The 26,021-nt window shown below is 38.0% G+C and overlaps 1 protein-coding gene across 1 annotated transcript in view; it reads left to right on the top strand.

Moving 5' to 3' along the window:
- Positions 1-4,066: 4,066 nt before the first annotated feature.
- Positions 4,067-26,021, top strand: part of ppm1e (protein phosphatase, Mg2+/Mn2+ dependent, 1E) — a 36,917-nt gene continuing 14,962 nt past the window's right edge. Inside the window, exon 1 of the mRNA XM_053332183.1 lies at positions 4,067-4,248. Within this exon, the coding sequence (XP_053188158.1) occupies positions 4,067-4,248 (182 nt within the window). The remainder of the gene's footprint in view (positions 4,249-26,021) is intronic.

The following is a 26,021-nucleotide window of genomic DNA, read 5'->3' as shown; positions in this document are numbered from 1 at the left end:
CCCAAATGAACTGTGAAACATGTTTTTCTTTATTTAATTATTCCTCTTGTTCATAATACACAATGTAAGTGATGAAGGACAAAATCCACAGTCCTCCTTCTGTGCAAACATATATTTAAAATATATTTCCAAAGCTCAAATGAAGCTTTAGTCATCTAAATGAGTCAAATGAAGTAGATATAATTCAACGTTACAGTCTTTTCAGTGCCAAAGTTTCTCTTTTTGCCACTATACTTATACACTACACAAAGAGGGTGTGATGCTAAAAATACTGTAAATGTGGCAGATATCCACCTTGATTTGACTAACTCAGACTGTTGAAGCCTCATCTAAGTTTCATATCAGCAAGCAGAACAATACAGTCAGTCTCCACAATTTTGCATAAACCCACAACACAAAAACATCCACACTCCCTACAAAGTATTTAAAGTTTTAAAATACAAAATGTGCAATGGCATGTATATACTGTATCTATACATGTAGATATACATACACATCATTTGTTATTGTTAAATATCATTTTAAGCAGACTATACTTTATGTACATTTACCCGTACAATACTAAAGTATTATTAATGCATTTATTTCAATGCCAGATGATTGATAATTTATACTTTAGTTTTATGCTGTTTATTATACAATTTAAAACTGTAATACACACAATTGAACTCAAGTTTTATGATTTTTTAAAAACTTTTATATTGATACTACTAAGATGTCAACATTTCAGTCTCTTTTTGCTCCTTCATTGAGAAATTTAGCTTTTTTCATCAAGAGAGCAAGAACAGATCTAATTTCAAGAATTTGCAAAAGGTAACTGAGTATATTTTATATGGAAAAACACATCAGACCAAAACATAGTATTTATATATGCCGTCATGTCTGGGGAGGTCTTTCATTTTTATCAATCTGTATCTTTTAAACCAGAGGCCTCTTTCTGCTATTACACAGTTTACTTTAAGTTCTTTCCAGCAGGACAAAAAAACAAGGTTAAAAACAACTGGAAGAATGAGGGCAGACTCACCTTCAAAAGCTCCATGTTCATCTGAGGAAAAAAAAACAGGTAATAGGAACAGGATCAGTTCCTGCACATACACCTGCAGACTGTTGAGAAATGTCCCTCCAGACATGTTTTAAGATATAAAGATGTCTACTTTGAATAATAATTTATGTTTAATGTTTCTTTCACAAAACAGTGCAATTACTTCTTAAAATTCAATTTACTCCTTCTCCCGCATTGAAAAATATAAATGCACTGTGTATGTAGAGGCCTATGTTGCTACATCACTGCAAGTTGAATATTGGATCATGACTGACCAACTAGTTGTGATGTCATGAATCTTGCCTGTACACTCACCACTTAAACTTGGTTGTTTAGTGAGCATGAAACTCTCTTCCTTCAGCAGATGTGAAAACAGCCTTTGAGTCTCAAACGCTGCAACTAATGATAATTAATAAATGTTCAAATTATCCAATATTTCACCAAAAATCAAAGATTTTAGAAATAGTCAAAAAACAAAACAGATTTGTGAATCACAACTTTGTTTTTTTCTTATTTCCTCGCCCATTAATCACCTCACGACCCCTCAGATTTATTTGCTGACCCTTTCGAGGAGCCCAACCCCTAGGTTGGGAACCACTGGACTAAACTAATCGAACTGTATATAGTAGTTAAAACTAACTCCACCTCCAGCAGCTACAACAGTATGAATCAATCAATCAGTCAATCTTTATTTATATAGCGCCAAATCACAACAAAAGTCATCTCAGGGCACTTGCATATAGAGCAGGTCTACACGTACTCTTTACTTTAATTTAAAGAGACTCAACATTCCCACATGAGCAAGTAACATGCTGCTCTAACACTTATGTCTCAGTATTAATAATCTAATGATGTCATATATAATAATATATCAGTCAGATGGACTAAACCACTACTTTTACTGTAATACTCATAACTACTTTTTCCTGCTAATACTGTATGTACTTTTATTTAAGTAGGATTTTTCATGCAGGCCTTTTTGTTGTAATGGGTTGTATCCGTACTGTTACTTAAATAAAGGATCTGAGTGCTTCTTCCACCACTGTCAGTATTACCGTGTCATTGAAAATAATGAGAGTCAAACATCCAGAGGAGGTAACATTCTTGAGTGGAGGGGGACTTTAAATATGTTAAAATTAGCTACACAGTATACTGTGTAAATATAGGTTATATCTGAATAAAGGAAAAAGTTTGGACGTCTAAATAATTTCCAGATACTGTATGTGTGACCAGAAAAATGGGAAAAAAGAAAAGGAAAAAACAGCAGTAGCATCACATCTACATACACATTCATTTGATGAGATGTTTCAAGCCATCATGTTCCTCATCATTTATTCAAGATGTTCAACACTACACCAAAAAGCCTTTAAAAAAAAACTATAATCACCACATTAACAGTGTGTGTACTTAGGTATACCACACAACTCTACTGAAAACAGTCAAAAAACAGTAGTATATAAACAAGTATGAAGAACAAACAGAGGACACAAAATGTCAGGGAATTCAATTATGACAAAAAAATGGTGAGGGCATAGTGCAAGAAGCTTTTTACGATCAATAAAAATCAAATAATACGCATGAAGAGGGATAAATAAATAAGTGGTACAGTAAATATTAATATTTAAGTGTCATTAGTTGGATGGTGGTGGTGTACTTTCGTGCATTATTTTGAAAAGTGTCTCCCTCCCTTGTGTATGTTAATGGAGTGGACAAAATATTAGGAACACCATTCAATACAATGCACCTCAGTGCACCTCCATGACCCACTACGACCTCAATAATAAACATAAAGTAGAATCATCACCTTCCTGACACTCTCAAAAAAACTGTAAATATGTACGCTTCATAAACGTTGAACTTATTTTAATCAATTATTAGATTGTACTGGTGCTCCTAATGAAGTGGCTGGCGAGTGTAGATGTTTATAATTTTAGATCTTTCTGTAGAGTTACAGATAAGTTTTCTGAAAAAAAAACAACAACAGTTGAGTTGATGGTCTAATTTTTCGGCTTATGAAAGGTCATAACCCACCAAAAAGTCTAATTAAAATAAAGTCCTCAAAAACTCACTGACCTCTTTATTGCGTACATCTGTGCAATCTAAAGCAATCCAATACAAGAGCACTGCTTTAAATTGTAAATGTATGATACTATATTATTATACATTTTCCATTTATGTTAACATTGTCAGGAAGGTGATGATTCTACTTTATGTTTATTATTGAGGTCGTAGTGGGTGATGGAGGTGTACTAGGGTGCACTATTGACTGGTGGTCCTAATATTTTTGTCCACTCTATTAATATACATGATTCAGGCAAAATATGAGGAACACCAGACAATATAATGCACCCCAGTACGCCACCACCACTTAGTGCTACCTCAGTAATAAATATGGAGAGGAATTATCACTTTATTGACAATATCAACAAAAAATAAGCTTCAAAAAAGTATAATTTATGGCAGAGTTGTTGTATTGGATTGAATTAGATTGCACAGGTGTATCCAATGAAGTGACAGGTGACAATCACCTATTACTAATTATGCATTATTTCACTTATACATTTATCATAAAGTTTTACATGTTCAGTTCTGTTGCAAGCGTCATCTTTCTTCATCTCTCTTCATCTTCATCTTTGTCGTGTCCACAAAAACCTCTGACGTCAGAGGAGCGGAGGCAGTGCTGCGTGCGCGTTCATGACCTAAATGTGAACCGTCCTCTCTGACGTCACCGCCCCTCTGATCATCCGAAATCCCTGATAACGCGATGCGCGCTCCCGCTCTGCTCTGTTCTGAATGGGGGCTCAGTCCAGCCTCAGTAGTATATCCGCTCCTCCAGCCCGGTCTGCTGCTCTCAGACGCACCGGTCTCAAACAGCCTCCGCTCCTCCGGTAGTCCACATTCATTCAGGTAGTCCGGACCCGCACTGACAGTCCAACCACTCAGCTTCTGACTCTTCTTTCTCAGCCTGACAAGTTAGTGTACTGACGGGTGGAGCTGTCTCTGTCTGTCCAGGAATGAGAAATGATGGCCGGCTCTGCAGCAGAGGAGAAAAACTTCCGACGGTTCCTGGAGCTCCTTCTCCGGGAGATGAGAATGCCTCTGCAGGAGACCGACCCGGTGCCGACGCGCCCCTTGTCGGACCTGGTGACCGAGGACGAGGTGGAGGGGGAATGCCTCGACCTGTGTCTCCAGTTCCTCTACAAATAGTTAAGTGTCCTCTTTCTGTTGTGGCATGTTGTTGTTTCCGTGCGTCAGTGCATATAGTGAACTCACTGAAGCACATAAATGTCTGTGTGGTTAAAGTCATGGAGGGTTTTTTTGTATGGAGCTTTGTGGAGGTGAGCAGGCAGCGACCTCGGCTGGGTCCGGATCAGATGAGCCGGGATGCCCGCTACCTCATGCCATGCTGGGTGTGTCCAACATCAAGTTTATACTTAGAGAAATGTTTGCTGAATTAAAAACTTAAGCTGACATCTGTGCATTACATATGTGCATCGTCTCAGATTTCGTTGCACAAATTTGCGCCAGCAGTGACAGCGCTGGAGGTCTACAAAAAGGTGAACCCCTGGTTTTGCGTAATAGCAGGACGTCATCATGGTGTAGGAGGGGGAGGAAGCCATCGCCATCACTGCTGAGCGCATCTTCATGCAGGCTAAAAATAGCCTCATCGGTTACGTTATTAGCCTCAATCGTCAGACAGATCGCTGCACTCTGAAATAAAAAGGCAGGTGTAATTGTCACAAATGCTGCGTTTTGGGAAATAACTGTAAAGCTGCTGTTTGTGGTTTTCATTTTGCTGTTTTTAACCCAAATCTTATTTAAAGGGGCTGCAAAGGAATGAAGACATTTTCATCAAGAGAGGGAACTCCACGCATTTCAGATTAAGATTCATTTCATTCTTTGTTCCAAAAGGAAGAAAACAACACAGACCACACAACAGATTAAACACAACAACAAAATTAATTAATTGCAGTTGAAAACATGAATTTTATAAAAGAAAAACTAATAAATACGTCCAAGCCAGGGACGGGGGGACTAGGATGTACAAGGACTATCTCCCTCTGTAAAGTACGTTCAGTGTTTGGATGGAAAGAGGGATAAAGGAATTTTTGTACTGCTGTTTAAAAGCTATGGGAGTGCTGAAGCGCCTGCCAGATGGTAAAAGCGTATACTCTCCATGCAGGGGGGTGACTTTTGTCTTGATAAATGTTAATTGCTTTGTTTAACACCTGCTTATTATAAAATTCTGCAAAGCTGCTAAACTCCACTCCCACTATTTTGCTGGCCACCTTCACAATCTTTAACAGCTGAATCCATACTGAACAATGAGAAATGATATGATATGTATGTGTGCTTCATTTTATTTGACATCCATTGAATAAAATCCCTCAGAATCTTGAGATGTGGATGAACTTGTCAGAAACTTGTCAGAAACACATATTGTATGTAAAGATGGATGAAGTCTGGCATGACATCACCTTTGGTTTGGATTGGAGCCGGTCTGAAGCCTTGGCCCGATCCCAATGTCCACACTCACGGACTAACAGAGGTATGTTCCTGCTAAGTCTGCGAAAGGCTTAGGGCTGTCCCCACTGTCAAATCATGAAGTGCATCAGGGCTCCCTCACAGACCTTTTGAGCCCTTTATAGACACTTTCTGTTAGTCTGCATTTGTGCAGACTATGCCTGAGGGTATTACCCCAAGTTCACAGTGCTGTGATGTTTGATACGCGGATACCAAGGGAACAATTGTATACCATTTTGAGCCTTTGCAGCCTCTTGCACTTAAGTGCTTAGCAGGTCCGTGAGGGTTCAGGGCTAAGGGGGATATTTGGTGTAGGCCCTCGAGTTGCTGCTTACGGTCAGTGCCATCTTTTCTGTTTGGAGTCAGGACCTTCAAAAGAAGAGGTGTGGGGTGTTTCCTTTCATGCTGTGGAACACGGACCAAAGTTAACGCTAACTTAGCGTGAAAACTGAGTGGTGCAGACTTGTGCTAATATGATATATCGTTATCAAGTAACATTAAACTTACCAAAATATTGAGATAATAATCCGGTTCAGTGCAAACTTTGGAGCCGGGGAGCAAATTGTCAGCCCATATCTTATTAACGGAACAATCATTTCAAGCAGAGATTTTAGAGGGCCTGAATTTAGAGATTTAAAGGGACCATAAAGACTGACTTTTATTTAAGTTAACCCTTTTTGAATGGGAGTCTATTGGAGCTAGGGATTTTTTGGAGCCAGCATCTAGCGACCATCAGTGATACTGCTTTTTAAGGGACATCTGCATTGGCTTCAAATTCAAACTGAGGTTGTTGCCGCTTGGTCAGAAACAGTAAAACTGAGACGAGTCGGGCTGAGAGAGCTCTGCGCCTGGCCTGGTTTAGAATCCAAAATAGGTGCAGAAACTGTGCTGGGAAGAGCAGGGTGGAAGGACTCATCTAGGGCACAGAATGGCAAGGGGACCGCCTGCATGTATGTCTGAAAATGACTTTACTGAGTGGCCAGTTTGCACATGTGTCAGACCCTGTAGGCACATTATGCTCGTCACGGTAAAAGGACAGGTTCAAAATGTTCTGTCTTAAAACAGCTGTCAGGTGTCCATATGAACAGTGAAAATGGTTTCCTCATTCCTCCTGTTCATACTGACCATTAAAAGATCCCCTTCCAGTAAGTTTTAAATGTAGGCCTAAGTGATGGGGCCAAATCCATAGTCTGTCCAGATGTGTAATTTTCCGCAAAACTCCATTTAAATCTTTACAGAAACTTCTATGAAGCTTCAGCAACCTGAATTAGTCATATCAAGTGGATATCTGCCACATTTACAGTATTTTTAGTGTCAAATGTTGAGCTTTGGTGGAAGTATGAGCAACAAAAAGACTTTGGCATTGAAAAGACTAACATTGAAAGATATCTATTTGATTTGACTCATTTGGACAGTTGAAACATGATTTTGGTCCCCATCAGTTAAATTGTACGTGCATTATTAAGAGATCTAATGGTCAGTATGAACAGGAGAAGAAAAAACTGTTTCAATAATCATTTGGGCTCCTGACTATTGTTTCAAGACAGTCTTGAAAATTTGTCAAACCAGACCTTTAAGAATACACTTCAGCTGTGTTGGAGAGCATACTGTATGTTGGTGGCAGGATGGGCACGTGCAGTCAGTCGTGCTGTCAGGTGTTTTCACTGATGACATAAGAAACTGGAGAGCAGGATGTGGTCACATATTTTACCTGTTGGAGCAACCACATCCAAATCAGCAGCAGTTCACTCCACGTTCATAATGTCTTTGTCACGGTGTCTTGTTTGTTTAGCTCTTGACTGCTTGCCCTCTCACTACACTCTTGATTAGATTAGATTAGATTGATTAATTGATTGGGTACCAGCTATTAAATTAATCTCCAGTTATTTTGATAATTGATTAATCATTTTGAGTCATTTTTAAGAAGACAATTTCTGCAGCCTTCTATGATAATAAACTAAGTAGCTTTGGGTTGTGGACTGTTAGTTGGGATAAAATAAGAAATTCAAGGATGTCGTCTTTGGCTTTATGAAACACTTATTGACATTTTTGACTATTTTCTGTAGATTAATCAAGAAAATAATGGACAGATGAAAATAATTATTACATGCAGCCCAAATCCACTATTATATAACATCATGAAAGGGGCCATTTTCCCAATAAATACTTTTACTTTTCGTATTTTAAATACATTTTATGAGAACATGTATGCAATTGCATATATATTATGCAGGTTCTTTACTTGTAAATGAGTATTTTGCTTTGTCATATTTCTACATTGCTGTGAGTAAAGGATTAATACTTTTTCACCACGGCTGGAAAATATAAACAAATATCTAATGATGTCTTTTAATTACTATGTGCACTCCCTCATAATTACAAACCTTCTGATGTAGAGCAAAGCTAAAAGAAACAAAACAGAAATGTGTGATTGCATGACGACTGGGTTTATTTGAGCTCTCCAAAACGAATGAGAGCAGTCAGGTTGGTGTGTGATTCCTAATGTACAGTAAGTGTTGCTCCTACTCCTGACCAAGTTTGGCTGAAAGTCCGTCCAATCTGGCTTTGAGAAACAGCCAAATTTACCAAAATAACTCTAGCTCACTGCCTTAGCTTGCAGTGTGAAATATCTGTCATTCTCTCTCCTTTCTGGCCCGAGGTGTTGTCTTATACAGTACATTTGACCTGTTGGAGCTTGTTGGAGTCTATGAATCATTCGCTGGCTCCTCTTCATGTGGAAGTTTATCTTAGGAGATCCTACCAGGAGCTAGTACGGCCCAGATTATTTCAAGGTCAAGAGGGGCGCTCATATTTGCTGTGTTATGTGCAGAGTTAACAGAGTTTTCGAGCTACCTATTGAATCAGGATCCAGTGTTGAATCCCTTATTGGCTCTTATTCAACATTTGCAAGTAACTACAGTATAAAGTATAAAGCTACAACTCAGGGACATACAATTACCTTATTTTGGCATAGAAAGCATAAACACAACCATTACAATGGCAGTTACGACTCGATGAGCAGCATAACATATGAAACGGTATCTGGTGCATTCAGATAACAGCTGTATCCTGCTGTACTTCAAGAGCTCACTCCAAACAGTGAAGGCCTTTCCACTGGGAGATTGTGAAATTAAACAGCCTTTTTTTGTCTACTACGACATACATATCTGCTCTGTAAATCACTCGTCCTGTGTTCTCCTTTGAGAAACAAGATCTGAAGCAAAAAGGGAGAATTTTCTATGTTAAATTCTTTGATTTCATGATATGCCCCTGAGATAACCCCCCCCCCCCCCAAAAAAACCAAAACAAAACTCATCCACTTATATAAACTGGAGTCCTTATTTTTACAGAAAATCTTTAATAAAGGGTACAGGATACAGAGCAGATGGAAATATGAAAATGATAAGAGATTCGTTTGTGTGGCAGCTTAACAAATCTGGGTATTTTGCCAACCAGTGTGGGAAACTTTACCCAATATGGTTGCTGGAGGGTCACCAAAATCAGGAGGAATCATCTTGTGATTCATTCATTTTTGCATCACGTTTTATTCCAATCTCCAACTCACAACTCAACATGGCAGACAGGCTTTGGTCCTATTACTTCAGCAACTGATCTCACAGATTTCAATGCTGTCTCAGTTCAAGTGTTTTAATGACTAAAATGATCGCAGTTTTTTGGTCGCTGTCAAACGTGCAGACTCCTTTCCTTGTCGAGGAGTGACAAGGAAAACAGATCATGTATCAACTCTCATTGATAGCTGACACTCGATCTCATGTATCACCATTAACATCATCTGCTGCCAGTTGATGCTGCGTTCTTTGTGAATTTGAGCTCACAGTCTGCAGTGAGAACACACATGTGCCAAGGTCTGGTCTGTGTGTTTGTTTGACACCTCTGTACATCATATACATCAGTTGTCATAGCAACAGCCCAGGCATCCTTGCACAGAATAATGATGGTGTTTTGTCGTCAGTCTGAATAAAGCAGCAGGTTAGCCATGTTTCAGTTAGGCGTCTTTATATGTGGCAGTTTGATAACAGTGCTTTTTACAACACAAACTGTCCAGTAGATTCCTGTTTTTTATTTGGATAAGTTTAATAAGTGAACAGCGCATATATGCTGTCCTACTTGTAGTGCTTACTGCTCAATAGTTAGGCAACATTTATTCTGTGATACTGATTATTATTTAAATCTGTCAGACATTATTGTCATGATAAATTGTTTATGAAATAGTACATACAATGTTAGATAATAGTGATTTTATAAAGATAATAGTTACAATTTTCCACAGCCCAAGGGGATGTCTTCAAGCGTCTTGTATTGTCTAACCAAGCCAAAGATATTCAGTGTAGAGTTATATAAAACAGAGAAAAGCAGCAAATCTTTGCCTTTGAGAAGCTGGAACCAGCAAATAGTTGGCAGTTTTGCTTAAGGGATGACTAAAACGATTAATTATCAAATTAGTTGGTGATGAATTTTGTGTTGACCAACAAACCGCCACAGCTCTACTTGTGACCCATTTTAATTATAAAGATATTAATAAGTGCAGAATTAAGTCAGCACATATATTTAATCAAAGAATGAGTAAACAAGATTGTGATGACTTTGACTATTTTGACTATAAACTATTAAGGTCCAATATCCCGACAGTAATAAAACAGGATAGTGAAGTTGGTTATCTGAGGTTAAATGTCAGATTTAGAGGCGTTAGTTGAATCAGGTTTTGTTCGTGTTGAAATGAAAACCTGCAGACACGTGGGCCTCAGTGGTAACTTCTGGCAAAACCTGCTGCAGGTCTTAAAACAGACTGATGGTATGTGTGTGTGTGTGCTTGTGTGGTCGCCAGCATCCTACATGGCTGTCTACTGTAGCTGTGCGGTGAGTGTAATGATAGTTGGAGGCAGCAGCTCTGGTGATTCATCCTAAAGTGTCATTAGTTTGTCTCTGGGTTGAACAGCTAATAATAGACTTCTGCAAGAAGAGAGATCCCCACTGTGTGTGTGAGTGTGTGTTAATAGGGGGCGGGTGAAGCACTTGGTATGCTAGAACGAGTTCGGGGGTGTGTGTGCACAGAGCTTATGTGTGTGTGTGTGTTTAAAATGATGCCAGTTAGGTTTTAATCCATTTTCCTTCAGGCAGCTGGGAGTCACATCTGAAAAAATGAGGATGCAGTCTACTTCTCCTGAACACACTGTGCTTTGGAAAGTGAGGTGTGAAGTGTTTACTGTGTGAATAAAACAAGAAGACATACATGATTTAAAGGATATAGCATGCTTTTGGGGTTTTCTGTTATTTATATGTTGTCATGATGTTGGATATCTCTATGAAACATCCTCAAAGTTCCTAACCTTGGTAAAAATGCTGCCTTCAAGTCAAAACACAGAGCATTAACCTGCTCTGAACTCTTTATTTGCACCATTTTTATTACCATGATGACAAGCTGATGAGGCTTAATTTTTTTCACGTGTTGTTTGCGTTGTCTACTCACATTTTTTGGATCAGATTTCAGCTCGAACATGTGAAGTGAACATTGAGAAGCTGATATTTCAAGCAAAGAAAAAGTAGTTAATTTCTACAACTATAGCTTGTTGACGCAGCCTCTGGAGCTAGCCAGCTTTTGAGGGCTGGCCAATAAGAACAGAGTGGGGTCATTGGGAGGGGGATCTTAAAGAGACAGGATCTAAAATGGCCTGTTTCAGACAGATGTTGAACTGAAGGGCTGCGTAAAGTGTTAAGTATAAGTTAAATAAATAGTTTGTTTTTTACTTAAAAAAATTGTCTTTAAAACCCCACCTTTAAGTGTATTTTGAGGCGTCCTGGTTGCCAAGGCGATTAAGATAATGACCGTGAAGTTGCAACATCCCAGGTTTGAGCCTGGCGATGGACTTTTGTTGCATTTCATCCTTCATTTTTCTCCCCTCAGTTTTGTCACCTCTAAGCTGTTCCCTGTCTACTAAAGGGAAAATATAATTTGGCTTTCAGGGAGCTTTGTGTTTGAACATGAACCAAATAGTCATCCTGGAGATGAAATATACAATAAATCAAACACACTATTTGTTCCTCCAGAGTTAAGACTCTTGGCAGTCGGTTGACATCTCTGACTGTTTGCACTGACTGCTGATGAATTGATGATGACTTGAAGAGCAGTGGGAGGACACAAACACACACACACACACACACACACACACACACACACACACACACACACACACACACACACACTGTGAGCTGATAAATAGTAATTGAGGGGAGAGCCTTGCTAGACCTCATTAAACAGAAATGTCTCCCACAGCTGTAAAGATCTAGGGGGTAGATCCGGCTTCCTCCTGTACACGACACTCTCACACGTACACACACTCACACGTATACATGCGCGCACACACACACACACACACACACACACACACACACATACACACACACAATTAGAAGAGTAGGTGGTGTTGGATAAGCTGCTGGTGACAGATGTATTAGGCAGACAGTAAAACTGCGACATCACTAAAGACTGTGGATATCACATCATGACTACCATCTTACCACAGTATTACAGAGCTGCTGGTTTCGTTCTTGTTCCCCATTTTTCTTATTTCCATGACTATTTGTTACTGGCCTTCATTTGTTCATTATATGAGACTATGGCTGGCATGGAATATTGATTTAATAACAGTTATCAAAAATCTATATTGCTTTTTAATAATTGTGTCAAGAATCTTTGAGTATCTTGAAAAGAACTCTATAAATTATTATTATTTTTAAATTACCTCATGATTGTTTTTCATGTTTAAAAATACATTCAAGTTGTTAATTTGTAAATTAAACAAAAGATGACATCAAAGTCACATTTTAATCTAAATGTAATGTTAAGCATTCTCGTAATGTTTTATTAAGAATTTAGAACAGAAACAAGAAGTCAATTTATTAATAGTCGACTGATAGACAATTAATCTGCAGCTATTTTGATAAAAGTTTTCAGTTTCACAAATGTGCATTTTTGCTGATTTTCTTCATCATAGATTATTGAAAATGTAATTTAATTTGGCATTATGTGAATTTGTGTTGTACTGATCCAGCTTCAACCTTGATCCATGGTGGTTACTGTTTAGAGTAACCGTGTGGTTGGTTAGCTTTCCTGCTGGTCTGTGTCGTTTATTATATCCATAATTGCCTTTTCACCTCCTTGTCAGGGAGTGATGAACCTGTTCTTCACTTCCTGCATGGTGCATTTGAGGTCCTGGCAGGGGTGAAGTGGTAAAACATTAATTAGTTGGGCTTGCCTGTTTAGAAGCAGCAGGTGTACTTATTCTACTGTCACTGCTACTGTTACTGTGGATAAGTGGCACCCAGGTGATAGTTGTGATAAGTGTAGCTGTCAGTTCAGCACCATGGACAGCAACTCACAGCTGTTCGGTCACGCCCATGTTCACCTCATGTTAAGTCTGCGGGAAATATGAGCGTCCAACTGGAAGAAACTGAGTCATGTTACCATCCGTGTGGAAAACACAAGTGTGACAATTCATTTCATCACTGATTCTGAAAACAAGCAAACATGGCAGTGAATTCAGTAATGTCATGTAAGGTATTCAAATAAATACTCATCAATTTTTTTGATATGAATCCAAATTAATTTAGTATTTATTTAATCCTGAACGTTATTATGCACCGTTTTCTTTTATTATCTGACCTTGTGTTGCATATCATTGTTTCTGCCATTGCACCTACCAAACATGTTTGGTTTGATGCATAGCAGGGTATTTAGTCCTTCTATTTATAGAAGGACTATATTAAACTGAATTTAATAGAAGTATACTTCCATATTTTAACATAACTAATGAACTTTAAGTGTGCTATTTTGTGCACTATACACTGTATATTAACAATATATAACTAGTCCAATAAAAAAATATGATAAATTAAAGCAAATCGGCATGTTCTGTTTGTGTCCATTTGTTCTCTTCATAGACTTTTATTAGAGTCATACTGCAGCTAATTGCTAATGTCTGATAGCTAATTAGCAAATCAGAAGTAAAACATTGATCAGCTTAAGAATGTACATGCAAGTATTAAGAGTATTAAGAGCAAACAGTTGGCTTAGATGTAACATTACTGCTACCAAAATATTGTTAGTTGTTGACAAGTAAGCTGCAGTTATTAGTACAAGTTAGTTAACACCATGTCTTAACTGTCAATCAAATAAACATTAGCCAGCCTGCTCCTTTCTGATGTCTTACATTTTTACTTCATTTTAGAAATAGAAAACTAATTTAATAACCATACTTTGACAAAGATAGAATCACTCTGATTGACTACATAAAGGATTAATTTGGTGAGTATACCCGTGTGGTACACCCTACCTTGCCTGCACTGACAGCTTTCACCCTGTTACACTTTTATGAAATTCAATATCAACCACATCAACATTCAGCGATTGGCATACCTCAGCTTCTGACTGGACAAACCTTTATAGCCGTGTCCTCTGGTTCAAGGACAAACTTGCTTTGTCTGAAACAAGCAAACCCCTCCAGGGCTTTATTAATGAGGACTTCCCTCAGGCCATACTGCAGAAGTAGGATGCTGCACAGGAGAAAGGAAACATTGCCAATACAGGAGCGTGTAGCAGAGTTAATGTCCACCTGCCCACACACTCTTATCACTCCTACACTCCAGGGAATGTTTTCACACATAGTCAAAATGACTGACCTATTCATTTGTACAAACATGGAGCATTGTGTGCAGATTAATGATCATTTAATTTCTGAGCAGTGAATATATTTTAAGCAGTAGCATTAAATGTGATGACAATCAGAAACACTGTAGGAAATAAAGACGCGGATTAATGATGGAATACATAATAACTCATGGAAATTTAATTCACTCTGTGCGCTATGAAGTGATTATAATCCTTTCCAGAGTACACATACATATGCATTTTGTCCTCTTACGCCAATTTTAATCAAAGCCCCAAATATTTGTTTTGTAGCACAGTTTTTGGTGCTACAGTAATTAAGGTCAAATCCAAGCAGGCAGCTTTTATTTTAAGGTGTACTTCTGTTTTTGTATGCTGGGAGGGTGACTTCTAGAAAGTTTCTCAGCTGAGATTTGGATTGGAGTAATCGATTTTCTATTTCTAATTTTCTAATCTGCTCATTTTGGTTTCAACACAGGTTTCAACACATCCAAAATATTGGATAATAATACTATTTAAAAGAAAAGGGGACATGAGCACAGTCAGACTCAATCTTATAAACCAGATGATAATTAGATCCAAAATGCGGTTGACCTGAACAGACCTACAAACTAATGTAAAACTCATAGAAGTTAATTACAATTTTTTAATATGCTTCAACTAATTCTGATTAATACTTGAAAGTCCTATTTCCATCTACATCGCTAACCATAGACAAAGATGGATATAAAGATGGACGTAGCGAGGTGTGACATGATAGCTAATTGTCACTGTCATTTTCCAACATAAGGAGTGCGGGGTCTGTTCTTTCACACTCTGGAAACATACCCCACTATCTCGGATATAATGCTAGTTACTACTCAGAACAATTAGCAGTGCTTGCTTGGGCTAACATTAGCCACTTAAATTATGCTATTGACTGGAAGTGTGTAGTCTAGTGTGTAGTCTAGTGTGGATTGAGTAATTGAAACAATAATTACTTGTTATATTAAATATGCACTTAGTATTTTTCGAGAGAAGTTGATATGTTTAAATGGGAGTCGCTTGGCACCGACAGCAAATCATACTGTAGCCAACTAAACTGTTGACAGAAAAAAAGATCCAACCTATTTAATATCTGTGAATTAAGTTCCAAATTAAGTCACTTGGTGAAGTAAGTAATTTAATAGCATAAATATTTTTATACAAGTGACTGATTTTCCTGAAATATTTTCTTGTGTTGACGATGTACAACATGATCAGAGCTGATACTAGTCCACTGAGATCCATTTGTGGCAAATTGATACACAGATCTAAGACCTGTGGCAGTAAAACAAGACCCTACTTGACCCGATTAGACTGTATAATATTGTATATGGTATAATTTGGAAGATTCTCTACTGCACGGGCATAGACATCTGTTTTCAGGCCAAAATGTATGACCAACTAACATGTTTGTTCCGATAAGAGTGCCAACTGGACATGTGTAGAATACGTTGATGTATGCATACGTCTGATGAAGTATATAATGATCTATGTGAGTCTCTGCTGTCCACATCTGTTTTGGAGCTTATTAGAGACCTAAAAGTAAGAAAAGTGCAATGTGCATTGATTATAGTCATTGTTGATCACTGGATTGAGGTTTATGTAATTGTTCTCATTCAGTCAAGTGCAAACAAACGGCCATATTCTCTGCTTGGAAGCTGCAAGGGTTTTCATCCTTTCCGCTGCATCAGACACTACTCCTGTTGGGCTGGGTGTCTGCAGAGAGAGGGGTGGGATCTAAGGGAGGGAGGGTGTTTCCTTGAATTTTTTTAGGGGGCTTTTATTAGAGCGTCGACAGAAGAGAGATGACAGGAAACGAAGGGAGAGACAGATAGGGAATGACATGCAACAAAGGTCCCCGTCGTTGTGGGACACTGTGGCTCATAGTAAGCACCTTAAGCCCTGTGCTTTTCATTTAATAAAAGACGTCCATTAGCCTTCAACCAGCTGGATGAAACTGTATTCACGGAGCAGGCTCTTGAGCATGTGTGACAATATGTTCCCCTTTCTGCTTTAATTAGAACATCAAAGGTCACAACCAGACCCAGCAGGTGCTTCAATATCAATGTACTGCAATGTCATAGAGGAATGAGATGTGTGTATTACCATGGCAATGATCCAGAATAAAGCTGCAGTCCGGCGCTCAAAATGGATCTTATCTGCAGTGAGCAAACGTTAGAAAATTTTGTCACTTTACAGCAGACAAATCAGACCATCCTCTGAAGTCCCACATGGACTGTCTCAGAATGAAGTGACCTCCTTTTGAGCTGAACTAGTTTCAGAACCTGAAACAATGGCTGCAGCTCTTGTTGCATTCAACGTATATGAAAACAACATCATTCACATCCACTGCTCTTGTGGTACCTCTCCCCTCATGATAAAGCATTACTGTGAGCAGGCTGAGCTTTAAATGAAAGTCAACATACGCTTCCACAGCGTTTGTGTGGAATTTTGTGAAAGTCCTAGATTTTCACACCACCATCTGTCCTGTCTACTGGCTTTTCACTGTTTAATCAGAGCAATATGAAGCCAGGAGATCTGATCCCCCTGGAGATATACATCCTCTGAGGCTTCTGGGAAGTTACTGTATGGCTTTCTAGAGCACTTCAGAAAATTGTTTGAGGCCTCGAAACCCTCAGTTTATTCATAAGGGTTTTTCTGTGACCTTGAGGCATCCTGTCTTGGGAAAAACTGGGCTTACTAATAACAGATGCTGTAATATTTTGAAAGACCATTATCAGGGACACAAAGAAATCCATGTTGGAAACAATATGAGAGTGTCTGGTGCTTATCCAGCAAGCTTTGGGTGTACTACATTTATACATCCTCGTCCTTGGCATGCCACTTTTTTTATCCATGCAACTTCCTCTTCTATAGCTCCGGTCGGGATATCCCAGCCTTTGAAATTAGTCGCAGGAGTAATCCCTTAATCAGAGTGTCTCGGTGGGATTACCACAGAGGGCAGCCTCAGTTACTGCCCTCCACCACCACTGGCAATTGTTGAGCCATCAGTATTTAATTTACATAACATTCTCCAGCAAGCGCTCCCATGATACAGTAATAATAAGCAATATCTCTTTATTGACCTTGCCCAGCTGTAATGCTAGTGTAATAAACTATTTGTTTTGTGTCATTAAACTATTAGAATAGAATTCGTTTGCAACATCCTTTATAATGGTAAGCAAAAACAGGCCTACAAATTGCACTTAGCAGAACAAAACTGAATAACTGACTCCTTAGAGAGTCCAAAGCTCAACAAGACTTTTTTGAGCAACCAAAATGTTACAATTTATTTTCATGAACTGAAAACACACTGGAATAACGATGGCTATGGCCAAGTCTACACTCATTGAACGTGGGATTAGGCCATGGTTAACTTACCTAACCAACTTTGTGGCTGTGGTAACTTGTCTGTGATGCCACCCACCTGTAAGTCAAAGCAACCACACCCTTAATTATGCATTACTTTAAGCCTTAATAAAATTGAAATGGGTGAATTATGTAAAAATCCCCCATACGTTGTCATGAAAGGAAAATTGGTTATCAAGACCAAGACCATCTTTTGTATAAATATGTTTATTTCTGGCGTAAAGTTGGACATTTTTACATGGTGGTCTATAAGGATTGACTCACTTTTAGAGCCAGCCTCAAGTGGCCATTTGAGGAACTGCAGTTTTTGGCAGTTCACCACGATGGCTTTATTTTTCAGCCCGATGTTATTTATATTTTACTTTGTCCATATCTAATACCAACACAGATAATATTCACCTATGTTATGAAACTTGGCACTCAATATGTTTGCATCTGGTTGGATACTAACTGCATTTCATCATACTGATACTTATTGCATGCAGTGACAGTAAAGTTGAATCTGGTATCTATCCTACATTAGTTTGCCAACTAGGGCTGGGCGATATAGATCAAATCAAATATCACAATATTTTTGAACAAATACCTCGACATCGATATCAAATTTGTTGCTTGGTCAATTGGTGCTTTCATAAATTATTTACACAATGAGATTTTTTATAAATAATCATCAGTAATTTGGTAGTGGGTAGGCAAAGGCAAATAATAACAGTCTGGTAAGTTCTGAAAATTACATCAAATTACTATAATGCAGTCTTTAAAACAAGGAAGACTTCTTCCGTATCTCAATATTACGATATCCAAATTCAAAAGACGATATCTAGTCTCATAACCCAGTATCGATATAATATCGACATATTGCCCAGCCCTTATGCCAACACGCTGATCTAAAAAGGCAAACATAAGTATGTATGTTAATATTGTCATTGTGAAGTGAATTAATGAAACACTGTGCTTAAATAGTCTTAGTCTTGTTGATTATTAATATTGATGTGGTAAATATAATAGTACTTTTCATGGCTGTGACGTTGCTCTCATCAGTTAGGCTGTTCTTTCAGCTCTCAGATTTTAACGGATGTACAGATGTTTAGTCGGGTGTTCAGTGATTTGACTGGTAAGTTAAGACCGTCCCAGCATGCACTGGGGAGAAGGCAGGAAAACACACGGGACAGTCCATCACAGCACTGAGACGTACTCACAGTCACAGGTGTTTTAGTCTCCTGTTCACCAGAGACGTAGAAAGAAAGCAGAGCGCCCTGAGGCAAACCATGCAAATACGGAGAGAACATGCAAACTCCACACAGACAAGAACGGGAATTACTAGAGCCTTTTTGTCAAGTGATACAAGCTATTGTGCTGCTTCAATAAAACAAAGTTTCAGTGAACAAATCAACATGTTAATTCTCTGCTTTTACATATCAGGATCTGCTTGTAAAACATAATCTTGCATGTCAGGACCAAAAGAATAATCTATTGATTGAGAAAACAATCCACAGATTTATCGATAGTAGAGATAATTGTTAGTTGCAGCCCTAATCTTATTTTATTCCATTTTTATTGACTAAAATATTTCTTTTTATTGTGTTTTAAAATGTTCTTCTAATGTATCCCTTGCACCTCTTCACCTTTGCAATGTCACTGTGTTTGAAAGTTCCTATAAAAATAAAGTTTTATGTGATAACGCCTAAAGTCCAGTGAGTATTTTGACAGTTACTCATTTTTTGTTCTTCAGGTTCTTTGCTTCAGTACATTCAATTTGAAATAAATATGGACACTACATTAAAGTGCCAAGTCTCAGCTTTAACTTGTATAGGTTCACGTCAGTGTTGATATAACTGTGGGTGAGATATGGCATTTCCAAAGTATTGTTTGAACCCCTAAACTTTGGGCACTATATGTTGAAAGGGACGTAAACCCTTGGCACTTTTATGTAGTATAATTTATTTTATTTTAAATTGAATGTGCTTAAGCGCAGAGCCCCAATAACAAAATATGTGTAACTGTCCAAACATTTAGTGTCTGGACTGTGTTGGCTATAGAATTTGGTAATTTGTTATGTGTATTGCACATAAAACAGTGAGACATGTTTAATCAGATTTTGACATTTAAAAAAATATTTAAACCATTTTATTTACAGCATGGCAAGAATCTGTGCATACTTTTTTGGTACCATTTAAAAGAGGACAAGTACAAAGTGTACAGCTGAGAAGCATTAAAGTTTAATGTTATGTTGTATTAATTATTGCAAAGAATATTTATTGCCTCTCTAATAAGTGAAACAGTGAAGGCTGACGGTAAGATACCAGTGAGCAACGGCAGCAGCAGCAGCAGCAGCGGCAGATTTTTACTTACAGTCGAGTTTTATAGTGTTGCAGTCAGTTTTGGTTCATGGGTCGTAACACTGGACTGTAAAGAATAGAGAATCATAGTCTTTCCAGCAGTGGCTCACATCGATGCCTCTAAAACAGGCGCCTTAATTAATTTCAGCTCTGGAGAGGCCCCATTTTTGGAAGTGCAATGACCTTCAAAAGTGTGCAGTGTCCTCCTTTCCTTCTCACAGCATTATGGATAGACACTTTTGCAGAAGCTTTCCCTGCTTGCTGCTGCTGCCCCAGACTGCTTCTTTGTTCACACAAGGTGCCCATAATTCAAATGATGAGTCATATGTTTGTGGCAGATGACCTGAATGCAAAGCAGTCTCGCACACGTTAAAGTGCAGAATCTCTACTTGCCTGACCTTGAAAAATACATTTAAAGCTGCTGAATAGGGAAGCGAGGAGCAAATACTGTGAAGCCCATACTGTACATACAGTCACCAATTAATCTAAATGAGCAGCTGGAGAAAGAGATACATGTCAGAAAGTGTGATTTTATTATTTGGTTTTAATCAAAAAGACTTACTGATTATTAAACTGCAATTAAACACATTTGAGACTTCATTGTATATTAATGTAAGGCTGCATACGGAACATTAATGGGGTCATAATTTAAAGATTTAAAGTGGACCTAAATTACCATGTGACCCAGTTTTATCAAAATAAAAAAGTGTACATAAAAGTCTGTGTGGTTAAAAGTTCCACTGTCTCTTGGGCAAATGTTTTCTTTCTTTTTTTTCTTTTTACAGCATTTTAACTAAAAAAACTGACAACATGCTGATGATTTAGGTAGTATGTGGTATGAGAATGTTTTATGTATGGAGAAAAATAATGATTAATCTTTTAGTATGTTAAAATGTCACAAAACAATGAAAAATGTCATCATCATTGGTTCCCAGAGCTGAAGCTGATGTCTTCACGTTGCTGAATTTCCAGGCGGCTGATATATGGAGTTTATTTTGTGAAAAGTTGAGATTTTGACCTGAAGTGGCCTCAAGAGGAAAATGTGAGTCCAAAAGGGAAAAATATAACCAATTGGAGTACTTTAATGTGCTCTGTAACCTTTATTACTTATTAATTACGAGCGTATTAGTTGTGCTCAAGTGGAAATTTTGACCTGATTGCATCAAGGAAAATGTCAGGGGTTGGATTGATTCCTCGTGGACCGTAAACACCCACGGCTAGTTTTCAATATTGTAATATTGCTCTTCATGCGAACAGCACAAGCTTAGAAGACATGAACATTTACAATGTCTTCTCTAAATACAACAAAATGACTATTATGCATTTTTATCAAAACTAAATTAAAACTAAATTAACGCCAGATGCCAAAATTAACACTGATCAAGGCTAAGAGTTTCCTGACCTGTGTTTGTATCCTGAAGTCATTTAAAACTGTGAATAAAGCAGGTTCAGAGCATAAAGCCAGACTGAAACGTCTCTGAAACACTACTGAGAAGATTATGTAAGAAGTGAGCTGCTTAAATATTTCAATGATTTTAATTACAAAGTAAGGACTTTAAATTTAAGTTTGATAAGTGTTGTGAGGTTGAGGTTGCATTTATTTAGGAGATGTTTCACAACAGCTGTTTTCACAACTAGCTGCCACGCCAGTGTGCACAGAACAGTTCACAATCACAGGCATTTCATCTTCTAAGCAATTTAATACTCTGTTAAAACAGATGGTCGGGATAGGATCAAGCAAGCATGCTGAGGCTTGAAATGAAAATGTCTCTTTTGACTGTCTTGAAATGGTCCGCTGTGTTGTTGAGAAGGATGGAAATGTTTGACTGTTCTGGTGTCCTGGGTTATGTCACAGCATATCAAGGTATGATAAATGATAAATGAGTCAATTTCATAGGAAGGTATGGCTTCCTTTTTCCCAACATAGCAGCAGCAGAGTGGATGAATAGGCGGAAGGGAGGACAGTACTTGAACAAACAAATCTCTAAAAGGATAAGTCTGGTGATATTTGGTATTTAAAAAAAAAAACTCAATAAACCCCATTAAAACACCAAAACCAACAATGATTTGATCCCACTTACATGTTGTGTGAAAGCCTGAAAGAGCTCATCACACTGTGCTACAGAGCTCCACACACCAATCTGGTGTTAATAGCGTGCCGTATCAACGCCTGAAAATAGTCCTCTAACAAAAACACTTTTTACTCCTATTTAGGAAGTTGCTGTGCTTGTTTTAAAGAGGCATATCATGTAAAAAAAATGCTCCCTGCGAGTCAAAGGCCAGGTTTCAACATGCTCTGAATGTTCCTCCACAAAAAACAAAAAAACTGCTTGTTCTTGTCTAAACATTGAGTGAACAACAAGGCATATTTTTGAGAAAGGTTATGGTTTGAAGATGGCTTTACATTGCTACAGTACAAATATAAATGGGGTTTTGAAACAAGGTTTCTAACTTCTGGGACAGAATTTGAAAGTTCAGGCGTTACTGAGGCTCTCTATTATCCTTTCAGCTCTACAAAATATTTTAGCATCTTTCGACTCTGTTACCACTACAGAGAAAAACTCAACAAACCCACTGACCAGCACCAGACCAAGTTAGCTGTTTCAGTCTTTATGTTGTGCTATGCTAAATGATTCAGCACTACTTAAGACAGAGGCATTTTTTGGCCATTTTAGGGCTGCAACTACTTAGTATTTCTTATTATTGATTCATCTATCAATAATTTTCCCTATAAATATCAGAAAATTGTGAAAAATGTTGATCACTGTTTCCCAAAGTTTAAGATGATGTGATCAAATGTCTTTCTTTGTCCACAACCTAAGCAAATATTGATATTAAATAGTAAAACTAGCAAAAGAAAATAATGTCAAAATCTAGTCTAAATAAAGCAGATATATAGAATAATCAAAACTCAAAACATTACTAATTACTACATCGACAAATAAACCTTTAAATATCTTCTATGTGTATCAACCTCTTGGTAAGCAGGTGTACTGTAGTTCCCAGAATATTACAATTATTCCTTTAAACAGCAGGAACTCAATCTGGAAATAAAGAAATAAGCCTTAAGCTAAAAGAAACATATTGTAAAGAGCAGGAGTTTCAGAGTGGAGAGTTCGCAGACAAACAGCTGTTACTGTTAATTTGACAATGTTTTGTCTTAATGGAGTCAGCACTGCAACTGTGAGAAATCAGTCAACTCATTAAGACTTTCTCAAGATGTGGCGACAAAGGCAACAAGAACATTTTATTGCTCACATTACTCACTCAGACAGCTTTATTGATTATGTGCAAATTGGTTCGATTAAAAAGGAGCTTCCAGATATAGTTCAGGTCCGGGCACGGTGTGGTGTGGCTCCTCTATAGGCTGATGATCCAGCTGGTGGATTACATAATACTGCCTTAAGGCTTTATGCAGAGCAGAGCTGGGTCTGCTCAAAAACCTCAGAGGGAATTACATGCAAGTTCCCCCAGTTTATCTGTGGAGGCTTATCTGGGAGCTGACAACAGATACACAAACCTCTCAAACACAGGACACATGCAGAGCTCAATTGCCTACACAAAAGTCCCACATGTAGGTTGTTAAAGGAGTTTTCTGTCCGTAGAGGTTTTTCTAATTTTATGACAGATTAGACACGCCTCTCTGCAGCCAACATTGTGCACTTAAGTAAGTGGAACATGCATACAGCAGCACTCGGTGACGTCAGCAGTCAGTATTGCTCCATCATTTCCACGCTGTTAGAAGTGCATAGTGTTACATCAGCAGAGCACCGAAAAACATCCAGAGGTGTACTTAAGGTTATAAAGGTAAAACTGCTGAGAGGGCAGAGCAGCACCCACTTTTTTGTTGACATCTGCTGGTCTTTAAAGCTGTCGGCTTATCACACTGTTCAGATTTTCACTGTGTTTTAAATGTGTTGGTTAGAGAGACGACACAACCGCCTTTTGTTCCACAGCCATGCACTAAAACACATGTCATGATGGTAATGGCTCATTTCATGTTCATGCTCAATGTTGTTGTGTTTATATAAAAACAGTCATTTTGTGAGCTGTACTGAGTCGATATCAGATAACATCATGTGAGGTGTAGTTATTAAAGAATAATTAGAAAGATACAGAATCCTTAAAATGGTAATAACTGCTGTTAAATCTTGATTAAAGTGACACAGCGCCACACATTTAGATACAGATATACTATAGATATAGGTACATCAGAGGAAAAAAGCGGATGAAATATATAGAGCTGCTACGATGAGTCGATCGACAGAAAACATTTTTTATAACGGATTAATAGTTTTCAGTAAACTAAATATCTTTAAATAAATAACTTAAATAATGAGTTAGAGACTGTTGAACAGTGAAAAAGAAGACATTTGAGGATATCAATATAAGGTTTGATCTAAATTCTAAAGACCAAATGACTAATCGAGAAAATAACCAGCAGATTAATCAGTAATGATATGTGTTAGTTGCAGTCTTGGAAATATAATTGATTTTTCTTCTTTTTTTTAAATTCTGGCTTGGGGATGAAATTGGAAAATGTGCTAATTTGCAAACACTGGCATACTTATAGTGATTTACTGTAGATTTTTGTCCCTGTAGAATATATTAAATTAAACATATACTTTTTTTTGATTTTCTGTTATTCATACACTGTTATAGAAATGTTTCCTGCAAGTCAAAACACAGGGCTTTACTTGCTATAAAAGTTTTGTTTGTGATGTTTTTTCTATTTTTCTACCTTGCCAATGAGCTGACGTTAGCTCATCACACATACCCACGGCTGTCTCTGCAGCCTTTGTTTGTTGCTAAGCTTGTTGCTAAAGCTTTTCCTTGTGTTGTTTGCGTTGTCCACCCACGTATTTTCAACCAGATTTATAGACATATTTGAGAAGTTGACATTTCAAGTAAAGAACAAAAAATAGTGAAATCCTACTATTATAGCATGATTTGATGAATTATCCTCCAGAGCCAGCAGATATCTACAGAGGGGCGGTGACCGAGAGCTAGCCAATCAGAATAAAGTGGGCTCTTCGGGAAGGGGGAGGAAAGAGAGACAGGAACTAAATCTGCCCGTTTCACAAAGAGGATGACAGGTTAATTTTTTTTTACTGTAAATCATGCAAAGATATTCCAGAATATATACGTGCAAATGTGCATGATACGCCTCCTTTACTGATCGCCATGACCATGACATGATATCAAAGCTACAATAAGATCATTTCACTACATTTTGCAGCTTCTGAAATACTGAATAGGGGAAAAAGGAACAAAGGTTTTTACCCTTAGTTGAACTCAAAAAGATGTCATGAAGACCTTTTAAAAAAAACATTTCCAGCAGTTCAGATGCAGCATCCTTGTTTCCCTGCCACTCATCATTAGGTGCCAGAAAGCCCTGCAACAGACTAAAGCGCCACATGGTGTGTGTGTATGTACTATAGTGACAAATGAATTCATCAAAGTCATTTAAAAAGCCTTCTTTAAGTAGAAGCAACAGTAAAATGCCACGATTTAGGGTTACTGGCGCTCCGTGAATCATGTAATCCTGTTATGGCCTCTTGAAAATAGTGTGTTCACATAATAGCAGCTCTTAGAAACACAGTAATTGATCTCTCGACTAGATTTTTGAAATTTTTATAAAAGACAAAAACAAACCAAAGGCTGGAAATAGGCAGAGGATTTTCTCTCTATTCCTAGATAAGCTTTGGTGTCTTCCAGGTTTTAATGAGGGATGCCCGGTACAAGGGAGCGATGCCCAAAACAAACAGATCAATAGAGTGGAGCGACTTCCAGTGGATCTACACTCTCACCTCCACTTGGCTCAGAAAAGGCTCAATATTTAGGATAATGAAGTGGGAGCTTGTTCTGCGGGTTTGGCAGCAGGGCGACTGACACCATTGACTGTCAGTCACTTGCTTCTGCGTTGCCATGGAAACAACCTTGTTGCTCCACTCCGGGGCTAAATCTGTAGAAAAGAACCAGCTTGTAGAAAAGCAAATGTAGAAAGAAAGAAAGGAAAAAAAAAGAAAAAAACATGGCT

Source organism: Scomber japonicus, chromosome 13, assembly GCF_027409825.1.
Source record: "Scomber japonicus isolate fScoJap1 chromosome 13, fScoJap1.pri, whole genome shotgun sequence".
NCBI classification, from domain to species: Eukaryota; Metazoa; Chordata; class Actinopteri; order Scombriformes; family Scombridae; genus Scomber; species Scomber japonicus.
Note: the sequence above shows the minus strand (reverse complement) of the source record. Positions and strands in the feature narration are given on the sequence as shown.